Genomic DNA, 18,856 nt, shown 5'->3' with positions numbered 1-18,856 from the left:
GCCTTCCTTTCGAAGGAAACTAAATCCGTTGGGTCCTGGTGTGGGAGCTGCCTCCCTGGCGTCAGTAGCATTGGTACTCAGCACGGAAAACAAGATCGACGAAAAACAAATCAAGGAAAAAACAATGTTCCAGTTCTCCGAAACTAATTCATGATTCCAAACATAATCAAATAGTTCTAAGAGACCATAGTATCTTGTTACACCCACATTTTTAAAGGTGGCGCATCTGGTGTTAGAATATGTATTTATACCCTTTTATACCTATGTAGTCTACATTATTTGACAAAACCAATAATTAAATGAATAAATTAAATCTATATCCGAGGTTTGGTCAAACATTTTTGACAGGAAACTGAACAGTTTTGTTCTATTTCCCAAACAAACTTGAGAGCTCTTCCGCAAATCCAGATCTTAATCAAATTCGATCAAATTTTGCACAGCTTTGGGAAGCAATGAGTTGTTGAGTGGCTTCAAAGTGTTGTGAGTATTCATGGACCCAAACCATCTTGTGGGTGGCTTCAGCCATTGTTGAAGAAAGTGAGATGAAAATTGGTCGCCACAAAACAGATCGAAAGTTGTTTTCCAGTTATTGCCATACCGTGGAGGCACCATATTTGAAGCGGTTCAAACTCGTCGCACTCAATAATTTTGGACTAGTTTTAATGTATATTTTTGAAATGTTACTACTGCAAATATTAGTTCAAGTGCTCTAGGGATCACAGTGTATCAGTGGCCAGTCTTCAAGGAAGGAGATCTTTGCATCCAAGTTTCATCCAAAATCATTTATTATATGTAGTATTAATTTCCATCCAATCTTCGGGCTGAAAGGAAATGCTTGAAAGAAACGGAAAAATTTGAAAACACATGGGTTTACATTAATGAAAAACTGGCGCTCTATATCGTTATTGCTCTAATAAATGGTAGTAGACTGTCGGCGTAGCTCAAAAAAATCCCCGCATCGCATCGTTGTGGTGTGTAAACCTTTCCCGAGTGCTTCATCGTGTGTTGACTAGTGTCATGCAACGTCGACTTGCTTAGCTTTTCCAGAAGCTAGGATTTTGCTGCAATCGACGCTGGAAGTTGGTGAACCAAGTCTGAACCGTCGATAGCGGTACGAATGTTTCATTCGGGTTCGGAACCATTTGCGGTTGAGTGACGGAAAAGCTACTAACAAAGTTGAAGAAATTTTCAACCATTTTTTGTCCAAACTGATAGTAAGTGTCGGTCGTGGTCTGTAAGGCAAATAACATCAATAAATAGGCATCAATAAGCACGAAATCATAAAAAAAAATACAAACCGTTGCAGGCGTTTGCTGCATTAGGCTCCCTTCCGGTTCTATGGAAAGACCAATTTGCGCAATATGAGATATAGGCAAATTCGTACCGAACACGTTCACTGATGAACTATTGGGTATTTCATCTAATTTCTTCAACTGCGATATTTTGAATATGGCTGACGGTTTTGAATTGGAGATGTATCCTAGAAACTGCCAGGCAGGAGGTGCATTTGGGTCTGGCCAGCTGAAGTAAACTATAAAATAGCAAATGAGATCCAAAGTTTGCACCCTAACGAAATAATGCCATGTAAAGGCAACTTACCAGCACCAGCCATCCCTTCAGGGAATGGCGTGGTTCCCGTCAGAAACACAACAACGTGGTTTACATTGTCCGCTTCTGCGATATTTATCAGAAATTGTGCTTCAGATATCTGCTGGAAATCGGTTTGCACCTGAAAGTAACGGAGAGTAATGATTCCACAGGTAGCGGCAATGAGCAGCTGCACAACTTTACCAGTCTTCCAGAAACAATGACTCCCAATGCGTTTAACATTTCAGTGGATAGCCTTTAACAATGTAATTGCCGACAACTGAAGATTATTTAGCTAAACCAAATGAGTTAAACCAGACCGTTTATCATTAAAGATAACTAGATGAAAGACAATTTCACTGGAGAATCCGTAGTTTAGGAGATAAATATTTTGCCATCTGAATGTATACAAAACAACGAAAAACGAGCTCGCAGCTTCATGCGTGAAGTTTGTGTATTCCAAGTTAGCCCATGCACGCTCAAAAGACACACAAGCCCATTATTCCACGGAGAAACGAAACAACACAAAACCGAGATAGAGAGTAAAGCCGAATTTCGCTGTCAAAAGTAGGTAAAAGTGATCTAGCCGTTGGATACTATTTTCTTAGGGTACGGCCAGGGTAGACGCGATTCGAAATTCAAAAGAATCTTATTATTTATTATTATTCCTTGCGTGAGTCGCATCGCGTCGCGTCTACTCTGGCCGCGGCCTTACCGTGTAGGTTCAGTTTTGAACGATCTGGGTGGATTATATCCAAATTTTGATAGTTTTTAAATAGCGGGTGAATTCCCCTAAATTTAAGTTCTTTTTACTTAATAGGCCTTTTTAATGCACCACCAACGTAGAGGGCAACACGCGAGTTCGAGAGGAAATGTCAACCAAACCGTTTGTTTGCATCATAAGAAGGATTTTTCCCAACGCAAATTAAAGCATTTTTCATTGAAAATCTTGCGAATTTCCATCAAATATTGTCTTATTTTACGATTTTCCACACATCTGAACTGATTTGCACCTAAACTATGAAACTAACACAAGAAATTCTGAAGATCATAACCACTAAGTCGCTATTGGAATTTTGCATTTTTCTCAACAAAAAAAAATCCTGAACACTAGCAGAATCCTTGCAAAAATAATACACAAATAAATTTTTCAACTATAGATCAAGGTTTCAAGCACCTAAAATGAATTTATTTATCAAGAAATGTGAAAAAGTGTTCCACTTCCAATGTCTCACGGCAAAAAATTCTGCTCACAACACTCTTTTTGACGTTCTCATATTCACCACCAGGGATTGAATCGATCGCTTAGTTTCTATTAAAAAGGCGTATTTTGGGTAATTTTGAGTCTTGCATCCCACTCTCACTTTTTGTTGTTGTCAAAAACGGAACGAGAGATTCGATTTTCTCATGACTATCGTTCAATAAGCTATTGGTGAGTATATGAGACATTCTCAAATTTGAGTCAATTGAACTTAATTTTGGGTAGAAATGAGTAAATCATTATTTCTAGATAGAGCTGGAATTAGGGCGTCATTGTTTACAAAAGCTGTTACACCCTAATTCCAGCTCTATCAAGATTTTTGCCGTAGTCTAATGTAAACTACTATAGAGCTTTTTGACGTTTAATCGGCGCACACTACTGCACAATTTAAATCGAACGAGTGCGAGCAAGAGGGAAACAGATTAGTAGACGAAATACGCATATCTGTCAAAAGATAAGCAATTATAACGGAATTCAAAGATAATAAATCAACCCACTCAAAACTCTTCATATAGCGGCGCTGGTGGTGTAATGGTAAGCGTGATTACCTCTCACCCCAGCAGGCTTGGGTTCAATCCCAGTAGGCGCCACCGGGATTTTCTGAGGCATAACATCTCTGATCACGCCTTCCTTAGGAAGGGAAGTAAAGCCATTGGTCCCCGGTTCATAAGTTGATGGGTCGATAAGTAGGGTCCAGGTGTGGGAGGTGCCTCCCTGGCGTCGGTAGCATTGTACGAAAAACAAGATCGACGGAAAACAATCAAAGAAAAAACAAGCTCTTCATAAAGAGATTCCGTTGAGAGGTTCGAAAAATTTAAAGAAATGCCCGCATAAACAATAACCTTAAGAAGCGCCTAACCACCAATTCAGGATATCATTCCAAATATATGTGGTATGGTTGCACCATCTATGATTTCATATGTGTATGGTACCCGCACAGACAAACTAACATAACACTCGCAAGTTGTTCATCGATCAAGCATTTAACGGTCAATTTAAAAGTATCGTAGTTGGTAGTACCGCCACCTGTGGCACGCATAGTAAATTCCCTTGCGTTTGACGTTTACACACTACCGCTATCTGTTCAGCGTACAACCCACCACAGTGTATTCAACAGATGGCGGTAATGTTGTTTTTTTTTTTCCTTTGGTTTGTTTTTTCCGTCAATCATGTTTTCCGTGCTGAGCACCAATACTACCGACGTGCCAGGAAGGCAGCTCCCACGCCTGAACCCTACCTATCGACCCATCAACTCATGAACCGGCGACCAACGGCTTTACTTCCCATCCGAAGGAAGGCGTGATCAGAGATGTTATGCCTCAGACCATCCCGGTGGCGCCGACTGGGATTGAACCCAGGCCTGCTGGGGTGAGAGGTAATCACGCTTACCACTACTCCACCGGCGCCGTTGGCGGTAATGTTTTAGCAACGATGTTTTACAGTGATACATATTCAATGTGTTATGTCTGTTTGTCTGTGGTACCCGCTTATAAGGGTGCTTCTCATGTTTAAAATAAACATACATATTTTGAAATTATTTTAGTACTTGAGTGCAGGGTAAAGCAAAATTAAACGGTTTGCTAAGAAACGGAAAAAAAAGATCTTCGGGCAGGGCATCTAAATTCCTGCTCTTTTTCGGGTGCGATTAAGGGTGATCTGTAAGTAATGGGGTCCTGGTCCGGGATACAAGGACCCGTTGGGGTGGGTGTCCGGCGTCGTTTTGTCGTTTCTGCCACTGGTCCTCATAACGGTTTCTTTGTACGTTCAGTGTCGGTGATATAACCATAGAGGTAACTCTAAGACTAGAAAGTCCCGAAATAACGTGCTCAACTTTTTGGCTCAGCTCTGGTACTATCTTTGGTCCCAAGCTAATCGATTCACACCTCGAAAAATAGGAAATCCACTAACCCCTCATTTTATCTGTCAAACTTTCATAGCGAATCAAAACAAACATTGTGTAGTAGTAGAATTTCGACTACAATGGGATACGTTAAACGTTTGCTTGGGACCAATAGGCTAGTCAAGTAGTGAGCCAATTTAAAATCGTTAGTTTCGTATTGATTGTTGTTATAACGATCGGTATCAGAAACGACGGAGTGAAGTTGATACTGTGGGGCTGCGCCGGTTTAGTTGAGCTGGTTTCCGCATCCATCTTCGGTTTGCACTTTCGGGCCGTTTTCTGTAGAATTGAGCAAAGCGGGGGCAACTTTTTTCAGAATGTAGGCGAAATGCAGGTAATGTCGGCCTAAGTGTCCCTAATTTGGGCCCATACATACATTCAGAAATCAACTAAATTTTCAATAGCATCCAAAAAATATCCATTACACACAGAGAACAAAAATTATTGCTATGAAAATAATGCATTTTCTTATTAAAAGTTTCCCAAAATTCGTAGTTTCAACTACGTAACTATTCAAAATGAAAGTTATGCTTTTGATATGAAAGTATTTCTTTCACTTGCAACATGTAATTTTAAAAGTGATTTTTTTAAAAGAAAACTTGTTCAACTGTCAAAAATACACCTATTACTGATCCCTCATTTGTCGCCTGCCACCAATGAGATGGATTACCGGGGTGAAGCAATCTGTTAAGTTGTGTGAGTAAAACCACAATCCAATATTTTACGATCGCTTATGGCCGCCACAATCTGGCTGAGTTTCTGGTAGGGAACATAAGATTTGAAGTTTGGCTTGTGGCGTTTGACGTGTAAACGTTCAAATTTGAACGTTTACACGTCAAACGACACAACCCAAACGTTAATTCATATGTTCCTTACTAAAAACTCAGTCAGATTGTGGCGGCCATAAGCGCTCGTAAAATGCTAGACATGATACAAGCAAATAGTGGCGTCAATAATTGCGTTTACGTTATTTTTAGTTTACTAAACCACAATATTTCACAATCTGTTCCACCTCTCTATGTACTCATTGGCCTGCATGTCAATTTACGCGCTCGAAACATCGTTGCAATCTCTAGTTAACAGTTAGTAACTTTTTTAAAGTTTTGGTTTGGTTTGCAGGAAATATTAGCAATACATATTAAGGGAAAAACCGTATCCGTTGGTCGACTAAGGTGGAAACGACATACAGATTTTGTACATGGCACAGAGCGCGCGGTATGCGGAACAATATTGATAGTCGCCGAGTGGGAAGTTGCTGACGATGATGAGTGGCATTTTCATCTGGAATCAGAAAGGGGAATCTATTCTTGGTGAGTTGAGATGGAGTGGGAGAGCTGCGTGTTCGTGTTTTTATATTCGTAGACTTTTTTTTATAACAATTAATGAAACATTGATTTTGATTTAATAATTATTAGAACTTAGAATGAAAAATTGTGTTTTAATGTTGAAAAGATTGATTATTTAATTAAAAGCAGCTCATATCCCGCATAAACAATAACCATAAGATGCACCTAACCACTAATTCGAGATATCATCCCAACTTTATGTGGTGTGGTCACACCATCTAAGATATCGTCAGTATATGGTACCCGTTTATTAGGGATGTAATCAAATATACCAAACTTTCTTGACAAAAATGTTTTTTTTTTTTTTTTATAAAAATAGACCGCTTTAATTTCAGATTGTCATGCTTTTCGTTTGACAGTTGTACAAATTACCAAGTAGCATGCCGGCCCTGTGACACAGTTCAGGGGTCTCATGCTACTGAGCTAGATATCCGGGAGTCTTGGTTGAGCCACATAGGGTGAGTCTCATCTAGTCTCAGGTTTAAACATGCTTTCAATTTACCTTGAATAATGCATATGTTTAGAGTATATTAATTTATATTTTTGTTTTAATTGAACAAAATTCGTATCTGTGATTAGTGTGCGTGCTTTAAACGTCACTAATCTCTATGGAGTTGTCAAAACATGAGTAAACGTATTATTTTATTATTATTTTTTCCAAAGTTCAAAATGGCGCACTTTGAAGTTGTGAACAGGTGATTTTTGCGAGTCCGACACTATGCTTAACGCGGCTTAACGTACAGAACAAGATTAAAATTGATTGTCGCGTTTCCGGTTTTCAACCTCGTTTTCAACTGTACCTAGAAAATATTTTTTTTCGGGAGACCCCCTTTTTATTCAAATTGAAATTTTACCCATGAATGGGTTTCTTATTTTTGTCGTGTATTCGGGCTAACCTCGACTTACCTTTTTTCATTGTTTGTTGTCAGCTGGTTGTCAAAACAATTTAGGTGCAGCTAAACTTGAAAACGGATCGAATTTTCAGATTCCAATTTTGTTCGCCTGGTGGTAAATAAGTGAAATTTCCGACTAAATTGGTCGAATATCTAGTCATATTTAGTGCAAAATGCCGGTTAGTGTAGGAAAATTAATCCCAGCTGTGGTTTCAGTGCTAAGCAATGTTTCTTTCCAGGAGGAATCCAAGACGGAAGGTGAAATTGAAAATGTTCGGGTGGTGGTTCGAGTTCGACCAATGGATAAAAATGAAATTGAATCCGGTAGCCAGAACATAATCAAAACGGATAAGTGCAACCGTTTCGTTACCGTGTACAAACCGAATGCAAACTCTAGCGAACCTCCTAAGGTTTACTACTTCGACAATGTGTTCGGCGAAGAATCCACACAGGTGCGTATTTTTTTCTTCTTTCTGTTAACTTTCCATGGTCTCCCAGCGTTTCGCTACTGTGATTGTTACTTTATTTACTATTTAGTCAACAGCAGAGGTGTACCTGTATTGGGCTCTGTGACTTGTTTGATAACCATCTTCAATACAATCTTCAGTAGCAATCTTCTTTTGCAGCAATTCACCTCTATTTTGCTTTTTTTTTTTCTTCTTTTATTGCCCATTCCACTGTGGATACAGTATTTGGATGTTATTCAAACAAAACAAACATACAGACAATGATTGCATAATTCATGTGAAGTAGAAAGTAAATAAATTATCTTGAGTACAGCACTCGTTTTGAGAAATATTTATTTTCTATTTCAAAGCTTTTAATCATTCTTAGTAAGGTAGCGCTCAAACGTCATTTTTGACTAATAGCTTTTTTTTTAATCAGGCTTTTTCTGATCAAGTTATTATTAATTTCAATTTTTCTTTTGGGATTTGTATTTTCTTTTGTATCATACTCTCCCAACTACGGATTTTGTATGGCTCATTTGACAAAAGTTGTAAAATTTTATAGTTTCTTGATGCTTTTTAATGCTGCAAAACTTCGACAACGCTTCAATTCATGCACAAAAGCCAAAAGTTTGTTTACTTACCTGATAGTATAGACTATGCCAGACAAAATGTTTTTGAATAACGCATTCGAACATACCAACTCGAGAAGATGGGAAACTCCGAAGTTGTTTCAGTTTGAAGCTTTACTTCCATTGATATGAGTGAGAAAAGCGGGGGGTATAGTATGCTCCTCCCTCTCTAAGTACGCTTATGAGATTGAGCAATTGTTTTTGAATAATGCATCTGAGCATACCAAATCGATAAGATAAGAAACTCCGAAATTTTTTTAGTTTGGAATCTGACTTTGGTAAACCTGGCAGTGTTGGCAGAAATAGTGATTTTTGACATTTATTTCGCAACATCGCAACAGCTATAACTTTATTTAGAGCGTTTAGAGACATCCTTCGGCAAAGTTGTTATGCATATGGACTATACTTTTACATGATTAGTTGCATTGTTCAAGCAAAATTGTGGTGTTTAAAAATGAAAATCCAAAAAAAAAAAAGGTTTTCCCATACTAATTTCCATACAAACTTGAATTGCATTGCGGAAAGCCGGGCTACAAACATGGGCTTTAATCGTTTACGCGTTTGCATTGAAGACGTTAACGTCATTCACAACCCTGGTTACAACCAATCGTCCCCAAATTTTGCAGCATGGGTTTTTTTTTTTTTCTTTTGGTTTGTTTTTTCCGTCGATCTTGTTTTCCGTGCTGAGCACCAATGCTACTGACGTGCCAGGAAAGCAGCTCCCACACCTGGACCCTACCTATCGACCCATCAACTCATGAACCGGGGACCAACGGCTTTACTTCCCATCCGAAGGAAGGCGTGATCAGAGATGTTATGCCTCAGAAAATCCCAGCGGCGCCGACTGGGATTAAACCCAGGCCTGCTCGGGTGAGAGGTTATCACGCTTACCACTACACCACCGGCGCCGTTACATCAGTTTGGGTTGGAATCAAAAAAAAAAAAAACATTGTTCTGAAAAAATGATCATGATGACCAACCCTACTATTCATAGTGTGTAAAATCTCTTGCATCAGAGCTCCAGAAACTCCTCAGTGGTAGACAGAGTTTAGTTTTAAATATAATCAGTATTTCATACTATACTCTGTCTACCATACCCACACCTTCTGAATCTTCCTGGACTTTAAGGATTTGAAACATTAAAAATTACAATAATTTCCGAAATCCTTCAGAGTGTTCCAGAAGTACTCTAATCTTTGATCTTAAAGTTTTGTTAGCCTCGAAGGCTCCTTAGGCTTCGGATGTTTCTGGTATTTTCAAAGTTTATGATGCTCTGGAACTTCCTAAAAATTGTCAAATTGATACGTTGCCGTGAATTCCACAAGGTAGTCTTCCGGAAAATCAGTAAAAACTAGTTATGCACCGAATAGTGCTATTCGGCGTTTACACCAAAAAACTATCTCATACTCGGCCTTTTCTCAACTAACAAGTGGCCGACAAGTTGCCTGCGAGAAATTTCAAGCTTGATATTCGACAGAATATTTAGTGCATCACTATCGAAAACACTTGTAGTTGTTATATTATTGTGAATGATTTGGAGTTGTGACCTGAATATAGGCTCTGTTAACCGTTGGATTAGTTCTGTAGAAATCCTGGAATATCCGTACTAAATGCATGACAGTTTCATTTTCGTTATTTTCTCCTTAATTCAAAGTGTTAAAAAAACGTGACGCTCTAGGATAAGTTTCGATGGCAAAATTCCGAAATCGCAAGAATTTTAAAAGTTCTGGTTTCATGGATAATGTTGAAAATCTCAGATATAGAATATTGTTTTAAATTCTACAGGAATCTAAGGATGATGAACTGAGATATTTTTTTTTAATTAAATCTCAGGCTCAGAACAAATTTAAATATCCAAGGTCATCATTTCATAATTCTGTCCTCTTCTAAGAAAGCTGGTCTTTAATAGGACTTTCCTAAATTTTACATTCCTTTGAAAAACTGCTCTGATTTTTTCAAAGCTTAAGGTTGAAGAGCTTTTAGAGTGAGTCGAGTAGTTTCCTTTTAATTCCGTTATATTTTTCTGTCTGTTGATAGATATGTACCGGGATATGTACACTCAAAAAATTCCACACATTCCACATTTTTTATTGACGAATTTCCATGTAAAATTTCACATGATTTTCATGTAACCACACATAAACAGAATCCACTCAGAAGTACACCTGAAATTTATGAGTCAAATGAATAGTATATATGGTAAACAGGATCGATTTCTTTTGGCAGCGGTGGTTATCCGCAAGGACATGTATATGGATGATCTACTCACGGGATGCGACGATCTTGAGAAGCTGAAGCAACTCTGCTCCCAACTTCTCGGAATATTCGAGAGTGCTGGGATGCAACCAGGAAATTCTTAACGAAATTCCAGAAGAGTGTCGAGAGACAAAATCGCTCAGTTGTTGAGATTTGTTTTTCTTTAAAATAATTGATAGATTAGGATCATAGTTTACTATAGGTATGCAAAGAGTAGATACATTTTAACATTTGAATCAACACCAATGATTTTTTACACTTAAAGTCCGACATGTGCAGCGAGCATTTCTCACTTCATTTTAACAGTTTATTACTAGAATTAAAATCTACTGTTTTTTACGTATCTATAAAAAGCATACACTCTATTCTATCTACTGCTTCAAAAATAACTATGTTACGTCAACTGTGTGCAAAGTTATTAGCAAATGAGCAGTTCGTAACCAAAACTGTGTATGCCAAGCATGTCTGGAACCATGTGCCCGGCGAAGAAAATCCCGCTGATATCATCTCACGGGGCATGGATGTGAGTCAACTTTTGGACGATTCACTTTGGTGGAATTGGACCACTGTGGCTCGGTGCTCCTAACCTCCCTTGGCCGCAACCACCAGAAGATCTCGGCCGACTGAAGGAAAAAGACCTTGAAACTAAAAATAAAAATAGCGCTTCCTATCACGGAATCGCAAGTAAGCGATATCATAACTCGTTTTTCGCCCCGTATTCCTACGGATTGGTGCACTCTGCAGGCGTTTTGCTAATAACTGTCGCAGCCTTGCAGACCGGCGCAATCAACCAACCATTCCTCCTGCGAAAACCTATCAGTACGGTCCAATTACCGTAGAAGAGCAAAATCAAACTCTGCTCGGAGTACTTCGCGTGATCCAACAGGAATACTTCCCGTCAGAAATTGCTGCTCTTCAGGCCGAATGAATCGTCCCGCATTCGTCAAAGCTACGCTACCTCAATCCGGAACTCCGTGCTGGTCTTATTCGAGTTGGTGGCCGGCTCGAACACGCCGGAGTCGCTAGTGACGGGAAAAACCCTTTCGTACTACCGTACAAGCATCCGCTAACCTGGTTGATTGCTTTTTTTTTTTTTTTATTATTATAGTCACTTTAACACTCTTGGGTCATTCGTGACTTGTCCGGGGGTGAGATTTGAACTCGTGACTTTGGCGTGAGAGGTATGGATGTTAACCACTACGCCGGGGTCGCCCCCGGTTGATTGCTGATTCTTTCCACCGGCAGTAGCTACATTGTGGTCCGCAACTCTTGCTGGCAGTCATTCATCAAAAATTCGATGTACATAGTGAAACGGACTTACAGTCCATGTTTCATTAAGAACCCTATTTGTGGAATTAATTTGCGCCTTAGAAATAGGCAACCAAAGTGCTCGAATCAGTAGGTAAGGATGGTATTAAGGGGAGTAGCATGTCATTTAATTGATCAGACCTTAAAGAAAATTTTAATACGAATATTTGGAATCAAGCACGATAGAACCGGAATAAAAATGAAATTTGGAAAAAAAATAGGCTTCTGATCACGGAAAGAGCACCGACTCGATCTTTTCCGTTCAGACCAAAGTGTATCTAGAAGATAATCGAAACCAAGTCTAAGTGATTGTGAAAAACAATTTAAATAGTCTAACTTGTCTAAATGTGTTGACATTAAATGAAAAGCTAATATTAAATCGTGAGTCGTGTTTAATTGGAAATTTGTAAAAAAAAATAAAAACGTGAGTTTAGAAACTTCTAAAAAGGAAACGCAACCATAAAATTGAAACTACGCGAGTCACCATACGTGGTCGCGTCCATTGTTGGCATATTGGCGACAGATTTATCGGGCCGCTGGTGTGAGCTGCCGCCATCTTGAAGTAGCTAAATCAGCACCCAAAGCTAACCATGTGCTGTTGATCGGACTGGGGCGATCCCCTGGGTTTATTCTTCGTCTCGTGGCTGCGTGCCGCTAAGAATAACCTCAGAGTGCGTGGTCATCGGAAAGGAAAGTTCGGCCTCGCGAGCACCACCCGTTACCAAGTGGTTGCCACAATCCGCGAGTAGTATGTCTGGGGAAAGTTAGCCACTGCCAGAGTGAATCGTCCAGACTCACGTCCCGGGTAAAACTCAAGAACCAGTCCTGATCAGATCCTTGCTCTCCCAGTGTACACCTCCGTCGCCCTAAGGAAGCCGAGAGTCCCCTTCCGGGTGTTTTAGAACGCTGTCTTGGCGTCCAAGTCGCCCTTTCGCACAAACCGCCCGGTCATCGGATTCGGTAATCCACCGGCTCGCATCGTCCGGACACACGTGGCGATAGTCGAGACACCCGTGATCGACGAGCGACGACGGCGTCCACCACCAACCCACTCCGTGGCTGGTGAAAGGTAATCCAACGATCGACGGACGCTGTAAGTACCTGAACCATTTCTTTAGTACCCACACGAACACATTCCACCTGCAGTAGGGAAGACAGTTTATAGTAGTAGGGGAAGAAAGGGGAGAGGGGATTTAATCCCAGGTTGACTCACGTTTAGGGACCAGATACATGGAATGACGTCACAGTAAGGAGAAGGTAGGGTGAGGGAAATGTTTTAATAGTTACAATACAGATATCAATCTTAACAAATAGACTTTGGAGATAAACATATTGCATGAATGGAAGTACAAAAAAAAACTTTTTATTGTTTTTGTCTCAATAAACACTATGCTTTTCGTTTCAAATTAGTGAATCAAAATCGAACTTATTACGCTAATCAAATCGAATTTGGGGAGAATTTATGGGAAAGGATATTGGGAAGTTGGTTGAAGGTTTAGCACATCCTTGGAGGTGGATTCTGCTGTAGGGTTGGACAAACAGCTAGCAGGGCAAACCGATCTGAGTTCTGACAGACGACTCTCGTCGTCTGGCGCATAAGTCAGAATTTTTGGAGGCCCTACCAGGATCCTCCTTACAATAGTACATTCGTGTGTCACATGCGTGAAGGCACGGTCACTCAATCTCGTGCAGTTAATGGGGTCGCTACCAGCGGTTCGTGTCACATAGTCCTTCGCTTTTGAAAATGTTAGAGTCGATTTTTCTGGCCCATTCTATCTCCAACGACCAAGCCCTCGATCTTCACCGACAACAAGTTAGGTGGCTGTTTTCGTCTGCATGGCCACAAAAGCATCGCATCTGGAGCTGGTGAGCGAGCTAACGACAGCAGCATTCATCGGCAGCCTTCGTCGCTTCAAAGCCAGGAGGGGTCGGCCAGAGCACATATATTGCGACAATGCGACTAATTCTGTGGGAGCTGGACGGGAACTTCGCAATCTGTTTCGCTCGCTAGGGCATCGCCATGCCGTTTCTAATTAGACCACCTCCTAATCGATCTAGTTCCATTACATCCCGGCCAAATCACCCAATTTTGGCGGGTTATGGGAAACCTGTATCAAGTCGATGAAACATCATCTACGACGAGTCATGGGAAACGCTTTCTTGCCACGCGAAATCTTTAGCGCAAGTCGAGAGCTGCCTCAACTCCAGACCCATCACACCGCTTTTCAGTGACTCAAATGATCTGCAAGCCCTAACACCAGGGCATTTCTTAATTGGTCGGCATCTAAATGCCTTGCCGGGACGAAAAGCGCCATTTCCAAGCTGTGTATCCTTCCAATCGAGGTTGATCCAGCGCTCCTTCCAGGTCCATGCGCAGATCCCTCAGTCGCACCGGCAAACTCCACAGGACCAACAGGCGATCCTGGTCACCACAGGGCCTCCGCAGGTGCAGCTGGTACAACCATTGACGCAGTCTCAAGTACCAATGTAATTCAAGAGGCCGGTGTGTAAGTTAGTTCGTTTAGGTCTAATTCTTAGTTCTAAATTTGTTTAAATACCATTGCTTAAATGTAAACTTACCACTAGATACATGCACTTAAAAGTATTTACATTAAAATACAAATTCTAAAGTCAATTATATATAATCCTTTTCGCACCACCCTATTACCCGTAAATCGATGCCGACCTTTGACATGTGCCTCATATACTTTCACTGACCCGGGATTATCACAATAGCCTATTCTGTGATAGCAGACCAACACCAGCATCTCTGGATAGTAGGTAGTCATCGAGAGTGTAGCAGACGGTAGTAGCCGAGATCGGGATACATAAAGAAGACCCGGTCACCGATCTGGACGTACACACTAGACTGGTCCACAAAAATAAAAGTTCTAATTTTCCACGAGTCAACCCCTAGATTTGTGCCATTAGGTGAGAAAACCACTCTCTGAAAATTTCAGCGGATGTAACGCGAGCTGGCACTTTTAGTTTGAATTTTGTATGGGGAATTAAGATAAAATATATGAAAAAATTACACTCCTACACTCTATCGCTCACTTGCTATCGGTCGTACAATATCGTTCTAAATACGAAGTGTTGAATACGTTCGGTGGAAGAAAGACTCGGTCCGTTTGCCTTCATCCCGCGAGTGTCCGCGAGTTTCTACAGTTCTCGTTTCGAACATGTGGTCACACATGGCTTTTATGTGTACACATATTAAGTATGTGTCCGACACATCGATATCATTTGTTGATCACATTTTGGGACACATAAAAACAATCTTTGAAATTTTCTTAGTGTATATTTCGTCCACTACATGTAAACTTCCTCAGTGCCAAATACTCAAGTACTACTACCGTAGACTCTAAGCCTTAGAGGTTCGATATAATTAAAATTTTAGACTTACATTTTTTGAGTGTATTTATATTTTTGTGTGTAGGTTTTTCTAGTTGTAAATCCTGGTGCAGATGAGCAAATGTCTCAGCGTGTGTTTTGCGGATTCAAAATAGAGATTTATTGTTCAGTAGTACGCATAACACTTCTATTAACGTCTGTATTGTACGAAGTTCTATATTTAAGTGAACTAATATTATAATATGTCAGTCAAGTAACATAGCCTTGACTACTTCGATCGTTTCCTTCAACTACTACACTCCTCCTAGACGGTCAGGCCAATCATCTCTGCAAGTTTCTTCGTCCTCAACTTTGGCAACGATTTAGTTAACACGTCGGCTATCATGCTCTCCGTTGGACAGTAGACGCATGTACGGGCTGTTCATTAACTACGTATACAGTTTTTTATTATTATTATTGACCCCCCTCCCCCTGCGTAGACAATTGCCCATACAAAAAATCCCCCCCCCCTCTAAACTGTCTACGTAGTTTATGGACAGCGCCTAACCTCTCCCCCTTCTCTATTCGATTACGAGTAAAGTGCAGCTTTGTAGCAATATGCTTCGTTCTATTGCTGAACTTCTTGGACACGAGCATCTTCAGACAATCTTGATTATCTTCATGAATTGTAACTGCTTGCTCGTCGATTAGGTCCTGTAGGAGTAATTTCAACCACAAAGCCTTCTGAACCGCTTCAGATAGGGCTGTCAATTCTGTCGCTGTAGTCGATAAGGACATGTAGGATTGTTTCCTGCAAGCCCCGCTTACGGTTCCAACGTTATTTTGAAGACAAATACGCTGTTAGACTTCCTGTCAGCACGATTCTCCGCCCAATCCGCGTCCGAATAGCCAACAATCCCATGCTATTCTTCGTTCCTGCTTAGTTGTAGCCGGTAATGAACAGTTCCTTTCAGATACCGCACCACACATTTCAGCGCCTGCTCATCGTCCTGGACAACTTGTTTTCCTGCTCAGCATTGACACCGCAGTTGAAATATCCAGGTGTTCACAGCAAATCAGGGAGGTCCGAAGTGAAAATGTTATACAATATAGGCCCAAGAATGCTACCCTGAGGAACTCCTGATCTAACAGGTAGTCGATTAGATTTGGAATTTTGATAATTTACCTGCAGAGTTCTGTCAGTTAAATAATTTTGAACTAATTTCATAATGTAAAGTGGAAAATTAAACTTTTTTAATTTAGCAATCAAACCTTCATGCCAAACACTGTCGAATGCTTTTTCTATGTCTAGAAGAGCAACTCCAGTTGAGTGGCCTTCAGATTTGTTTGAACGAATTAAATTGGTAACTCTTAAGAGTTGATGAGTAGTTGAATGCCCATGGCGAAATCCAAACTGCTCATCTGAAAAAATTGAGTTCGTATTGATGTGAAGCATCATTCTATTCAAAATTATCTTTTCAAAAAGTTTACTTATTGAAGAAAGCAAACTTATTGGGCGGTAGCTAGAAGCTTCAGCTGGATTTTTATCCGGCTTCAAAATTGGAACAACTTTTGCATTTTTCCATTTATCAGGAAAGTATGCCAAATGGAAACATCTGTTAAATAATTTTACCAAGAAAGACAAGGTACTCTCTGGGAGTTTTTTGATGAGGATATAGAAAATTCCATCATCACCTGGAGCTTTCATATTTTGAAACTTTTTAGTTATAGACCTTACTTCGTCCAAATCAGTCCCCCAGGAATCATCAAAAATATTTTCCCGAGAGAAAATATTCCGAAAATCCCGAGCAACCTGATTCTCAATAGGACTAGTAAGACCCAAACTGAAATTATGGGAATTTCTCGAATTGCTTAGCAAGTTTCTGAGCTTTTTCCAAATTTGTGATCAAAATTTTACCACCTTCTTTAAGCGCTGGAATAGGCTTTTGAGGTTTTTTCAAAATTTTTGTGAGTTTCCAAAAGGGTTTGGAACTCGGGTCTAATTTAGAAACATTATTTTCAAAAGTTTTGTTCCTCAGGGCAGAGAATCGCTTTTTAATTTGTTTTTGCAAATCCCGCCAGATAACCTTCATGGCAGGATCGCGTGTTCTTTGATATTGTCTCCTACAGACATTTTTAAGACGGATCAAAAGCTTAAGATCGTCGTCTATTATAATTGAATCGAATTTAACCTCGCATTTTGGTACTGAGGCAGCTCTTGCTTCAACTATAGAAGTAGTCAGAGATTCAAGAGCATAATTAATTTCATCTTTGGTTTGCAAAGGAATGTTTGGATCGAAGTTTTTTTTTTTTGTTTATTAATTTATTTGATAAGGCTCAACCGAATTAACTTTACAGAGCCGAGAATTCTTGGTCACTATACAAAACATCTTAAAAATATAGTCAAAAGGTACAACACAATAAACACTTTATCTTCCGCTATCCAAAAAGCCTCCTCCATCAGAACTGGAGCTGCTTCCAGTAGTTTCATTGTATGGCAAATTGTTGTATGCCAACGAGGGTCAGAGCGCGTCCATTGCAGCAATGGACACAAAACGTGGTCAGCACTCACACACTCATCACGAAACGGTTGCTTTCCAAAGTCGACGACGCATCGACCGAAAGAACTGCTGATGAAGAACAATGAGGAGGACCACACAATGGTTGCTGCCGAGAAAACAGACGATCGCGTAGCACACATCGAGAGTGGCCTGCTTTTGTCGACAGCCGAGTGAACACTGGATCGAAGTTATATTCCATAAATGTTCTATATTGCTCCCAATCAGCTCTATGGTAATTGAAAGTAGAGCTGTTGGGATTACAAATTATTTCTTGGGATATTTCAAAAGTTACTGGAAGGTGATCAGAACCGAAGTCAGCATGGGTAACCAGTTGGCTACAAAGTTGACATGAATCAGTTAAGACTAAATCAATAGTGGAGGGATTTCTTGCAGAAGAAAAGCATGTTGGGCTGTTTGGATATTGAATCATCAAACAGAATATTACCATTGGAATTGCTTTCAGCATTATTCCATGAGTGGTGTTTTGCATTAAAATCACCAATGAAGGTCACCCTTGAGAAAATTATTTTGCTTGCCTACGCATTGGAATGGCAAGTAGGCAGCTATAAACGTAAGTTGTCCAAATTTTGTTTCAACAGAAACTCCCAAAGTTTCAAAAACTTTGGTTTCAAATGAAGAAAGAATTTTATGTTTGATTCGTCTATGAATAATGATGGCAACGCCACCACAGGGTCGATCAAGACGATCATTTCTATAAATCAAGTAATTTGCGTCCTTCTTAACCTTATGGTCAGGTTTAAGGAACGTTTCAGTTATAACGGCAATATGCACGTTATGAACTCTCAAAAAGTTAAATAGCTCGTCTTCATTATCTTTAAGAGATCGAGCATTCCAATTTACAATATTTAATGCTTTAAAATCCATTACTGAATTTTAAAGTCATGACAATATTATTTGCAAATTTTATTCCAGTTTGAATAGCATCAAACATGGAGTTAGATTTAAGCATATCAGAAATCATGTCAATTAATGATTTCTGTAAAAATTCCATTTTAGGGGCAGTAATGCTTCCTAAGTCAAAATTGTCAAAATTTCCGTTAGAATTACTTTGGTTAGTATTTTGATTTCTACCCGCTGCAATAGCAGCATAGGTAGCTCCATTAACTCGTTGAACATTGTTAGCAGCGAGGGGAGTAGGTACAGATGAAAAATTTGAAGCAGGGGTGATATTTGTACCTACGGGTACGAATGTAGAATTTGTTCCTCGCTGACCGTTGTTAACAGCAGAGGAATTTGTACCTGGTCGGAAACGTTGAGCGTTTCCTACCTGTCGCTTAGAACGAGATTGTAGGATCGCTTTGCGAGTCTTACA

General features: G+C 39.9%; 2 protein-coding genes across 2 annotated transcripts in view; one reads left to right on the top strand and one right to left on the bottom strand.

The window, feature by feature from the left end:
• Window positions 1-767: 767 nt before the first annotated feature.
• On the bottom strand, window positions 768-2,018 carry LOC135711976 (protein OPI10 homolog). Its single transcript, XM_065234951.1, has 4 exons — window positions 1,792-2,018; window positions 1,600-1,729; window positions 1,299-1,531; window positions 768-1,232 (listed from the first exon to the last, which is right to left on the bottom strand). The coding sequence occupies exons 1-4, from the start codon at window positions 1,828-1,830 to the stop codon at window positions 1,035-1,037; spliced, it is 600 nt and encodes a 199-aa protein (XP_065091023.1). The 5' UTR covers window positions 1,831-2,018; the 3' UTR covers window positions 768-1,034.
• A 5,003-nt stretch (window positions 2,019-7,021) lies between these two features.
• Klp64D (kinesin-like protein 64D) overlaps window positions 7,022-18,856 on the top strand; it is a 51,722-nt gene continuing 39,887 nt past the window's right edge. The window contains exons 1-2 of the mRNA XM_065234940.1: window positions 7,022-7,166; window positions 7,227-7,439. Of these exons, the coding sequence (XP_065091012.1) occupies window positions 7,161-7,166; window positions 7,227-7,439 (219 nt within the window). The 5' untranslated portion in view covers window positions 7,022-7,160. The remainder of the gene's footprint in view (window positions 7,167-7,226; window positions 7,440-18,856) is intronic.

The sequence above is a fragment of the Ochlerotatus camptorhynchus genome, unplaced genomic scaffold (genome assembly GCF_037179485.1).
Source record: "Ochlerotatus camptorhynchus isolate MF236.1 unplaced genomic scaffold, CSIRO-AGI_Acam_v1.1 ptg000448l, whole genome shotgun sequence".
In the NCBI taxonomy this organism is placed as follows: domain Eukaryota; kingdom Metazoa; phylum Arthropoda; class Insecta; order Diptera; family Culicidae; genus Ochlerotatus; species Ochlerotatus camptorhynchus.
The sequence above is the reverse complement of the archived record's forward strand: the minus strand, read 5'-3'. Positions and strand labels throughout refer to the sequence as shown.

Bases quoted from the DNA above. Each gene is read 5' to 3' on its own strand.
- LOC135711976 (XM_065234951.1), bottom strand. From the start codon at position 1,830: ATGTTAAACGCATTGGGAGTCATTGTTTCTGGAAGACTG. The intron at 1,532-1,599 runs GTAAGTTGCCTT...GCTATTTTATAG, and splicing joins TGAAGGGATGGCTGGTGCTG to TTTACTTCAGCTGGCCAGAC. The intron at 1,233-1,298 runs GTTTGTATTTTT...TTTGCCTTACAG, and splicing joins TGCAGCAAACGCCTGCAACG to ACCACGACCGACACTTACTA.